The sequence below is a fragment of the Henckelia pumila genome, chromosome 2, assembly GCF_033568475.1.
Source record: "Henckelia pumila isolate YLH828 chromosome 2, ASM3356847v2, whole genome shotgun sequence".
Taxonomy (NCBI): Eukaryota; Viridiplantae; Streptophyta; class Magnoliopsida; order Lamiales; family Gesneriaceae; genus Henckelia; species Henckelia pumila.
This window is the reverse complement of record NC_133121.1, coordinates 142,603,470-142,613,979: the sequence shown is the minus strand read 5'-3', so window position 1 is coordinate 142,613,979 and position 10,510 is coordinate 142,603,470. Positions and strand designations below refer to the sequence as shown.

Genomic DNA, 10,510 nt, shown 5'->3' with positions numbered 1-10,510 from the left:
TAATGAAAACGTATACTTTTTACAGTTTTTTGTTATAGTTCGAGAATGTAACACATAGTTTTGGATGCAATGAGAAAATTTAAAGATAAAATTTTATTATATTTAGATTTCAAAAAAGAACAAATAATAATATAAACATATTTTACTAACTTGTCATAGTTATATTTCGTAATTTTAGAAGATTATTAATTTATAACATTGATGAAGTCATATATTTATATAATGGTCTTTTCAATTGAAATGATTGATTTAATAAACCGGCTCAAAATGAGACTGAGAAAAATAATATTATTTTATAGAAATTATTAATTTATCGAGTATTAATTTATATCGATTTTTATATATATGCTTTTTTTATCTATACTTTTTTATAATACACTAACCCCTTGGAGTAAATAGTTACTAACGCGCATCATTTTAATTGACGAACAAAACAACCCTTTCAAATTTCAATATTCAATAAAAATTATTATAAAAACTAATTTTTAGTAAATTCTAGAAATGATTAATTGATTTGCTATAAGTGATTGATTATGTTAAAAATGTATGCATGCGAATTGTCACTAACACGTGTGTATATACTTACCATATATCATGGGCACAATGTTTCTTTGCGGTAAAGGATGGATTACAGTCGCTTTCGAATTAAATTGTGCTAACAATCAGTGGAAGCAAGTTGAGCGAAAGCTCTCGCGCTTAAATTATTGGCGAGTGTGTCCCCACAATAAAAATGAACGATTGCTATCGACTTCTTGTCTCTTGAGGAGCCCGCAAGTTAAACCTCTGTCCTATCACGGCGTCAACGGTCCGTTAACGATTTTAGTTATTTTTTTATCCGAGTGCATGCTAATATAACACCGAAAATTTATGTGTTACACCAAAAATGATGCACGTTATTGAAAAATACTGAGGTTTTTGATGCCACATTAGTGTTTTGATGAAAAATATTAAAAATTTTAAAATTTTTAGTTAATGGATGATACCGTGAAATATTGATCGATATAACAAAAATAAAAATGAAAAAAACATAAGTTACATGAGAAAAATATAATTTTTCTTACTATTTTTTTATATTTGGAAAATGAGCGTGTTTGATGAAAATAGTTTGAAAATAAGAAAAATATAAATATCCTAATGACCCACCCCATCTTAGAAATATAATATTTTATTATTATTATTATTATTATTATTATTATTATTATTATTATTATAATGCATGAAATTTTTATAATAACTATTTCGGTGTTTTAATAAAAGAACAAAAATATCTTTTTCTAGTATATATATGCGAGAATATATTGTCAAATAATTGTAGCACATAAGGTGGTTCGTTTTGCTTCCTTTTTTCATTATGATTTTTTTTTATAAATGAATGATGGATTTTTTTCGTGGTTGGTTGAGCTCGTAACAAATATTTTTCAATAAATCTACGGGTTCTCCTAAAAAAATATTTTCTATATTTCAATAAATTTATTATTTATTATTTATATCTATCACCTTTCAATTCTATTTTTTCAATTTAAAAATATAAATTTATTTTTAAATGTTACATAAGTTTTTTATGAACACAAGTTTTCGCTCGAGAAGATTATAGTTTAAAATTATTTGAACACCGTACCTAGCTTTCACAAACCAAAAATATGTATATAGAATTTCTTGTACGTGAATCAAATATTTTAAAAACAGCGAGAGAACGAGTTATTTTCCGAAGTTTGCCGTATTGCAAATCAAGAAATTTTTAAGCAGATATAATATCTTGTCTCGTTTGCAAATTGATGACGGTATTTTTTCCCGCTTAATTCAATTCTATAAATGAAATGAATGAATATGATATTTTAAAAACCTGTTCACGCATCATATGATTCTGTTCACGCATCATATGATTTCAAAATATATAAGAACCCTCTATATTATATTGTCATATATTTGATTCGTCAAAATTATTTTTAAAATAAAAATATACACAGTTATTAAATGGCATTGGTGCGTGCAACTTGATCTGACGACAAATCTTGCTTATCCGATCATATTTATTTACAAATAAAAAAGCAAACAAAAAATCATTAAATTGCACTCGTGCACGCAAGCAACTTGATCTAACATTCAATCATGTATATCATATTTTAAAAATAAAAAATAATTAGCACAATTATTTACAATGATGCATGCAAATTGATATAAAATTCATCTCAAATCAAGAAAATTTATATATATATATATATATATATATATACATATTTGAAACTTAAACTTTATACTATTATTATAAGTACCGTTTGGTACGGTATATTTCATGTATAACTTATCCTATCAAATCTCACGTTTTTCTCGTCATACTATTTATCCATCTATTAAGTATTTATTTTATATCAATCAAATCATTTATCTTACGTCAATCAAAATATTGAATTTAAATTATTATATTACTTTTATAAATAATATTATTAATATTTTATTTATTCTTAAAAGAAAAAAATAATAATTTATTATTTTTATATAAAATTTAATCAATCAAATCAAATAAACTATAATCTATCAATCAAATCAAATATTATATAAACTATTATATTTTTTTATTTTATATTACATTATATTACCTATCCATGTATTATTTATCTCATACTCGAACCAAACGATATGTTTCTAAAATTATAAATCCGTTTCTCTAATCCAAATTGTAATGTTTAGAAAAAATTATACCCAAAAATACATTGTATCTAAAAAGTTCAATACTTGAAATTAAGTATATATTAAAATTTAAGATCTATACAATGCAATCGTATTGATACTAATATAAATATTCCATCTATCATATCCGACCACTCTAGTGTATTCCTTCTAATATATGCAATGTATTTGGGACCGTGAGGGTTCATGTCTGAACACATATGGATCTTTTATTAGCTTAATACACAATCATGTTTTTTTTTTTTAAGTACAAATTGAATCGAATATCAAAATTACATCATGTTGCAACACTAAAGAGTGAAATTTTGCCCGCACAACCGACGAGACTTGAGCATGGACTCGAAACGTCCTTGTCTCGAGCTAAGAAAGTACCTAAATCTACCTAAATAAATTATGAAATCTACCCGCAATCAGCGAAAATCGAACCTAAGACCTCGTAATTTCAGGACCCCAGTCTTAACCACTAGGTCAAGATCTCATTGGCAATACACAATCATGTTTATCTTCTATGCTGGTGCACATATATATTGAAATTTTGGAATAAAAAACCAAAATTTGTTCACGTTTTCGATTTTAGAATTATATTTTCATAGTACGACCGCCGCACATGGGACTCAAGATGGCTATCCACTAAACAATAATATCTTATTTTTTGCGTCTATTTCTAACATTGAATTTAATTCATTAAGCGAGTTGATAAAATAACCACGTCCTCAAGTTGGAATCGGATAACAAGTTGCATAGATTTTAATGCCATTTTCGCAAATTTTTCTACCAATTTGACAAGCCCACCAATTACTTTAATTTAATTTAAACTATTAAATATTAGGAAAGAAACCGTGTAAAATTGCATCCCTCGATGGCTCGATTATATAAAGCCACCATGTGGGCAAGAGATTTGGAGCAGATCGACTAGATATTTTTCCCACTGAAGATTTTGTAACGCATTGCATTAATCTTTTCGATTCTTGCAGTTTTTGTAACTGGGAAGTAAGTTTCTTGAATCGGTAAAGTTCAAGTTTTTGATATTTTTTTCGCGTGAATCTGTTTCAAGATTCAGGATAAGGAGAAGTGATGGCAGATTATATTTTCATGATTCATTTCTTGATAGTAATATAATAACATACAAATTTGATACATTTGCGTTAATGGGGGAGTAATAAATGCATTGTAGAATTGCTTCAAAGCACCCATAGAAGAGAAGACGAAAAGTTGACTTAAAATACGTTGTATCGTGGTTACAGGACGGTGATACTGGTGGCCGGAATGGGGAGGCTCACGGTGCAGTTGGCGGCGGCGCTGGTGGTGCTCAGCCTTTGGGCTGGTTTTGCAGAGGCGGAGTACTTGAAATACAAAGACCCGAAACAGCCTCTGAGTGTTAGAATCAAAGATTTGATGAAGAGAATGACCCTTGCAGAAAAGATAGGACAGATGACACAGATTGAGCGCAAAGTTGCAAATGAAGATAACATCAAGAAATACTTCATCGGTAAATTTCTACCGTTTTGTTAAATTTCTCACAAAAAATGTTTCATTTGGCCTGTCATATATTTTCGAGAAAGTTTTTCATCTGAGAGCCAATACTTGTTTTGGGTGGATTTCTTGTTAAAAACGAACTAACATGGTGGATTGAACTGTGAAAAAACAATGATCAGGTAGCCTTGTGAGCGGGGGAGGGAGTGCACCGGCGCCAAGGGCTTCGACCGAGGCTTGGGTGAATATGGTGAATGAATTTCAAAAGGGTGCTCTTTCGACCCGTCTGGGGATTCCGATGATATATGGGATTGATGCTGTTCATGGACAAAATAATGTCTATGGTGCCACTATTTTCCCTCACAATGTTGGTCTTGGAGTTACCAGGCAAGTCGCAATCCGTATCGATATTTTCTTGGATTCGAAAAGTTCTTGTTTCAGATGGGAACTGACTTTGAAGAAACATTGACAGGGATCCTGAGCTTGTTAAGAAGATAGGTGCTGCAACAGCTCTTGAAGTTAGAGCCACAGGAATCCCTTATGCCTTTGCTCCTTGTATCGCGGTAAACCGAAGTTAATGTTTTTCATAGATTTGATTCTGATCTATGAAAAACAGGTTTGACTAACTCATAAATCCTGTCTTTGCAGGTTTGTAGGGATCCTAGATGGGGACGCTGCTACGAAAGCTATAGCGAAGATAATAAAATTGTTCGAGCTATGACTGAGATTATCCCTGGTTTACAAGGAGATGTTCCATCAAATTATCCCAACAAATTTCCATTTGTTGATGGAAGGTACATTATAAACTATATGAAAGCTTTTGATTTGATCTGGGATCTCAGTATCTTGCTTATCGGTAGCTGTTTTTCATATATCAAAGGACAAAAGTTGCAGCTTGTGCAAAGCATTTCGTGGGAGACGGTGGAACGACTAATGGTATCAATGAGAACAACACAATTATAGACTGGAATGGGATGCAAAACATCCATATGCCGGCTTACCTTGACTCGATTAAAAAGGGCGTAGCGACGGTCATGGTTTCGTATTCAAGCTGGAATGGGATAAAGATGCATGCCAACAAGGATCTAATAACAGGATACCTTAAGAATACACTTAAATTCAAAGTAAAAAATGATGCTAAACATGTTGATTTACTTGAAAATATAGCTCGGAAAAATTAAAGTGTGACCATCTTTTCTTGGTTGAACTTCAGGGATTTGTCATATCAGATATGTGGGGTATCGATCGTATAACGACCCCGGAACATGCTAACTATACTTACTCTGTTCAAGCCAGTATACTTGCTGGAATAGACATGGTAAACGAAGACGCGTATTTGTTGTTGTTGAGTTAATCTAAATGAAGTTTGGTAGGTCGAATGATCGATTTCTTGATTCGGGTTCCCCTGTTTTGATTGTAGGTTATGGTCCCGACGGAGTTCATAGAGTTCATCGACGATTTGACCTTACTTGTGGAGAAGAATGTGATTCCTATGAGCAGAATTGATGATGCTGTGAGGAGGATTTTAAGGGTCAAATTTGTGATGGGGCTGTTTGAGAATCCAATGGCTGATCTTAGCTTGGCGCATCATGTTGGAAGCCAGGTCCATATTTACAGCAAACCTTACGAGTAATGAAATTAACATTTGCAAACTTTTAGTTTTGTACCCATAAATTTTCTTTTACCGCTTCAACAGGAGCACAGAGAATTGGCTAGAGAAGCAGTGAGGAAATCACTTGTGCTTTTGAAGAACGGTAAAAGTGCCGATGAGCCTTTACTTCCTCTTCCAAAGAGATCAGAAAAGATACTTGTTGCTGGAACTCATGCAGATGACATAGGCAACCAGTGCGGGGGATGGACTATCAAATGGAACGGAGGATCCGGAAACACCACCATTGGTACTAAGCCATTTTCATCTTTTCCCATTGCAATACCTAATATTTGCCGTTTTACCAAAAATTTTTAGTTGATGGCAGAATAGAAATATTTTCTGCTGTATAAACCTCCAAATGTCACATTTTAATCAAGTTTTCTGAATCATACAATCAAACATCTATTTTGCGCGACTCAATACTAACATTTTCACCCTTTTTTCATAGGCACCACGATCTTGACTGCTGTAACAAACACCGTCGATCCCCTCACAGAAGTCGTCTACAGGGAGAATCCTAGTGCCGAATACGTGAACTCCAACGACTTCTCATACGCCATTGTAGTCGTGGGTGAGCTCCCTTACGTAGAGTCGTTTGGCGACAGCAACACCCTGACCATACCCGAGCCTGGTTACGAGACGATCACAAATGTATGTGGAGCTACAAAATGCGTGGTGATCGTCATTTCGGGACGCCCCGTTGTAATGGAGCCTCACCTAGAAAAGATGGATGCACTAGTTGCTGCTTGGCTCCCAGGCACAGAAGGCCAAGGCATAGCTGATGTTCTGTTTGGTGACTATGGTTTTACGGGCAAACTCGCGCGAACTTGGTTCAGGACGGTCGACCAGCTCCCGATGAACGTTGGCGATTCAAATTACGATCCCTTGTTTCCATTCGGATATGGCCTTACAACCATGCCTAGGGTGCTGAAAGCATCACAGTAGTAAAAGGAATCATACCATTTGAGCAAGTTGTAGTCCAGATTATTCTTTGTATTGGCTTGGTGTTGAAATCTTTGTGAGCAAACAAACACCTCACAATTCTGGATTTACAACAAGTTGTACCATATTGTTGTTTCTTCTACGCATTCCAAATATAAACAATTATTACAGTATGCATTTTCTTTTTCCAATTTATTTAACCATCTTCTTAAAATCAAAATATTTATTTGACAAAAAACAGTTGTCTCATTATTAAATTGAAATTAATATATTCTGACTCATTAAAGCACGAATGATTGTGGAATGGTCTACATTTTTTTGAATTTGAAAAACAAGCAACGTGCTCGTCTGAAACTGAATTATTGAAGATGGAAATGAAAAAGTAATAATAATTATTTGATATTTCAAGAAAATATCCGTTGCATGGGCCCAATCACATTACAGATCCGCCTACCCTCTCTGCTTCCATTTTTTTCTGTCTCGAACTGCTCAAAAGTTAACTCGGTTCGCGTCGTCACCCCACATAAAAACACACATTATCTTACCAATGAAAACGGACAAAAAGCACTCTCTTTAAATAGTAAATGTTAATCTCGTTTTTCTACCAAGCTTCTCGTGGAGTCCTTCTTTTGGTTCTCTCCCGAAACTGGTACCGGTTTCTCATCTTTAGCACTCTGTTTCTTTCATTGTGTGGTTTTATCTTTGTGGGTTTGTTTGTTTTTGTTGTGTTGTAATGACGGTTTTCTTGATTTTGCTGGTGGCACTGCAGAGTTTCCAAGGGATGGTGAAAATGGGGTTGGGTGGAGGGAGGAAGTTTTTGATGCTCATTGTGTGTATGGTGGTGGTATGTTTATTGGCTACCTTTACAGAAGCGGGGTACTTGAAATATAAAGACCCAAAGCAGCCATTGGGCGTTAGAATCAAAGATTTGATGGGGAGAATGACCCTTGAAGAAAAGATTGGCCAGATGATACAGATTGGGAGGGAAGTTGCCACTCCTGATGTCATGAACAAACATTTCATAGGTACATTTCTTGTATTTTATAAAATAATCTATCTGGAGTTGCGAGAATTGTTTGAGGTTTCAAGATGCAGTTTTTTTTGTAAGATATGTTGGCCGTGGCAAGGTTTCAAGCATGTTTTCCCATTTTTTAATTACATACATTGGATGTCTGAGAAGCTCATTTATTTTATGATGTGTCAACTATGATAATGGGCAGGGAGTGTGTTGAGTGGTGGAGGCAGTGTTCCAGCACCTAAGGCCTCTGCGGAGGCATGGGTGAACATGGTGAATGAGATTCAAAAGGGAGCACTTTCGACCCGACTTGGGATTCCGATGATCTACGGGATTGATGCTATTCATGGTCACAACAATGTGTACAAGGCCACCATTTTCCCTCACAATGTCGGACTTGGAGTCACCAGGCAAGTCTTACTTGGTTCCTGATGTAAAGGCTGCTCTTTTAGTGCATAAGATTGTACATTGTTAGTTTCCAAATGTGATTTTCAAGCCTTCTATTTATGGTAGTGATTGTGGTGATATGTAAAACAGAGATCCAAATCTTGTAAAGAGAATAGGAGCTGCCACCGCACTTGAAGTCAGGGCTACCGGAATTCCCTATGTCTTTGCTCCCTGCATTGCAGTAAGCAAAATAAGCTACTCTTCTGTTCCTCTCGAAGTATCCTTCAATTCCCATTTTATATGTTCATTCCATTTCTAAAGGTCTGTCGTGATCCACGATGGGGTCGTTGTTACGAAAGCTACAGTGAAGATCACAGGATTGTTCAAGCCATGACTGAGATCATACCAGGTTTACAAGGGGAGATACCGGGAAACTTCGGCAAGGGAGTTCCATTTGTTTCTGGAAAGTATGCATCTTGATTCTTAGTTTCACTACATGAAAATAAAATATCCTCTGTAGTATTTTTCTTTATCTGATATACTTTCTTGTTGTTATAAAGGACTAAAGTTGCAGCCTGTGCAAAACACTTTGTTGGGGATGGTGGCACAGTCGGGGGTGTCGATGAAAGCAACACCGTTATTGATTATAAAGGATTGCTCGGTATACACATGCCTGCTTACTTCGATTCAGTTCGAAAGGGTGTCGCCACGGTTATGGTGTCTTACTCAAGCTGGAATGGCAATAAAATGCATGCGAATCGTGAACTAATCACTGGCTTTCTTAAGAACAAACTTAATTTTAGGGTAAAATGAATATCTCCATTGTTTTGAAAGCTGCCTAGTTCAAATCAAGAGATTGTTGGTAACACAGAACTTTGTTTTTTAAACATATTTCAGGGGTTTGTCATATCAGATTGGCAAGGGATTGACAGGATTACAAATCCTCCTCATGCAAACTATTCTTATTCTATTCAAGCCGGAGTTCTTGCAGGAATAGACATGGTTAATACTTTGTTTCAAACTTGCTAGGACCTTTGTGATCATATCATGCTATGAATGAGATTATGCCAACATAACTGTTAAACCTTTCCAGGTCATGCTCCCGAATAATTTTGAGGAGTTTATATCTGATCTAACTTCCCTAGTGAAAAGCAATGCCATCCCCATGAGTAGAATTGATGATGCAGTGAAAAGGATTCTTCGGGTCAAGTTCGTTATGGGTCTTTTCGAGAACCCAATTGCTGATCTAAGCCTCGCGAACCAACTTGGCAGCCAGGTTAATCTTGTTTCCCACTCTGGTTTGCAAAAAAATGTCCATGTATTAATCGAATGACGTGCCTTTTATACAGGAGCATCGAGAGTTGGCAAGGGAAGCGGTGAGAAAGTCGCTTGTTCTTTTGAAGAATGGGAAAGTTGCTAATCAACCATTGCTTCCTCTGTCGAAAAAAGTGCCAAAAATACTAGTAGCTGGAAGCCATGCTGATAATCTAGGAAACCAATGTGGAGGCTGGACTATAGAATGGCAGGGTGTAAAAGGCAATGACCTTACTGTTGGTATGTGGCAAAACCAATAAAATTTTACTTTTGGAGTTTCCTTAGGAGTGTTACAAATACTGAAAGATGATCTTGATCTTTTGCAGGAACTACGATTTTAACCGCTGTGAAAAATACAGTCGATCCTTCAACGAAAGTTATCTACAACGAGAATCCGGACGCAAACTTCGTGAAATCCAACGGATTCTCTTATGCTATTGTGGTCGTGGGTGAGGTTCCCTATGCAGAGATGTTTGGTGACAGTGCGAGCCTTAGCATATCTGAACCTGGTCCGAACACTATTAGGAATGTCTGTGGAGCTGTGAAGTGTGTAGTTGTGGTCATCTCAGGGCGACCAGTTGTGGTTGAGCCTTATGTGGCAGGAATAGATGCACTAGTGGCAGCTTGGCTTCCTGGAACCGAGGGTCAAGGTGTGGCTGATGCCCTGTTCGGCGACTATGGATTTTCGGGGAAGCTGGCTCGGACGTGGTTCAAGTCAGTGAACCAGCTTCCTATGAATGTGGGTGATCCGCATTATGATCCTCTTTTCCCATTTGGATTTGGCCTCACTACTCAACCAAGAAGAGGGAACTGAAATGTGCATTTTGTGGCATTATCACTTTTCATGTTTATGTCCCGATTGAGTCACACTTTGTGTGCACCCAAAAAAAAAAATGAAAGAAGGAAAGTAAAGGAAAGAGTTGTATTTCTGTTTGAAGTATTAATTTTCACCAAGTTGTTGGAATCTATGTGTTACTATGGTGTTGGGGCAGTACTGGTTCTGAGTTAGTGAATTGGATTGGACTTGGCAAATTTAGTAG

At 35.6% G+C, this 10,510-nt stretch overlaps 2 protein-coding genes across 2 annotated transcripts; both read left to right on the top strand.

The window, feature by feature from the left end:
* Window positions 1-3,519: 3,519 nt before the first annotated feature.
* LOC140878867 (uncharacterized) lies at window positions 3,520-6,927 on the top strand. The gene is made up of 10 exons (XM_073282491.1): window positions 3,520-3,678; window positions 3,933-4,177; window positions 4,344-4,548; window positions 4,634-4,724; window positions 4,810-4,955; window positions 5,042-5,285; window positions 5,375-5,479; window positions 5,582-5,764; window positions 5,858-6,059; window positions 6,261-6,927. The coding sequence occupies exons 2-10, from the start codon at window positions 3,955-3,957 to the stop codon at window positions 6,755-6,757; spliced, it is 1,896 nt and encodes a 631-aa protein (XP_073138592.1). The 5' UTR covers window positions 3,520-3,678; window positions 3,933-3,954; the 3' UTR covers window positions 6,758-6,927.
* Window positions 6,928-7,255: 328 nt separating this feature from the next.
* On the top strand, window positions 7,256-10,445 carry LOC140878866 (uncharacterized). The gene is made up of 10 exons (XM_073282490.1): window positions 7,256-7,403; window positions 7,524-7,779; window positions 7,975-8,179; window positions 8,307-8,397; window positions 8,478-8,623; window positions 8,717-8,960; window positions 9,054-9,158; window positions 9,250-9,432; window positions 9,506-9,710; window positions 9,797-10,445. Exons 2-10 carry the CDS (start codon window positions 7,536-7,538, stop codon window positions 10,282-10,284), a joined length of 1,911 nt encoding a protein of 636 aa, XP_073138591.1. The 5' UTR covers window positions 7,256-7,403; window positions 7,524-7,535; the 3' UTR covers window positions 10,285-10,445.
* The last annotated feature ends 65 nt before the right edge of the window (window positions 10,446-10,510 follow it).

What these genes read in the sequence shown, in the direction of transcription:
- LOC140878867 (XM_073282491.1), top strand. Translation starts at nt 3,955, where the DNA reads ATGGGGAGGCTCACGGTGCAGTTGGCGGCGGCGCTGGTGGTGCTCAGC. An exon ending in GTTGGTCTTGGAGTTACCAG is followed by an intron (nt 4,549 to 4,633) that starts GCAAGTCGCAAT and finishes AAACATTGACAG; the next exon opens with GGATCCTGAGCTTGTTAAGA. An exon ending in ATCCGGAAACACCACCATTG is followed by an intron (nt 6,060 to 6,260) that starts GTACTAAGCCAT and finishes CTTTTTTCATAG; the next exon opens with GCACCACGATCTTGACTGCT.
- LOC140878866 (XM_073282490.1), top strand. Translation starts at nt 7,536, where the DNA reads ATGGTGAAAATGGGGTTGGGTGGAGGGAGGAAGTTTTTGATGCTCATT. An exon ending in GTCGGACTTGGAGTCACCAG is followed by an intron (nt 8,180 to 8,306) that starts GCAAGTCTTACT and finishes TATGTAAAACAG; the next exon opens with AGATCCAAATCTTGTAAAGA. An exon ending in GTTCCATTTGTTTCTGGAAA is followed by an intron (nt 8,624 to 8,716) that starts GTATGCATCTTG and finishes GTTGTTATAAAG; the next exon opens with GACTAAAGTTGCAGCCTGTG.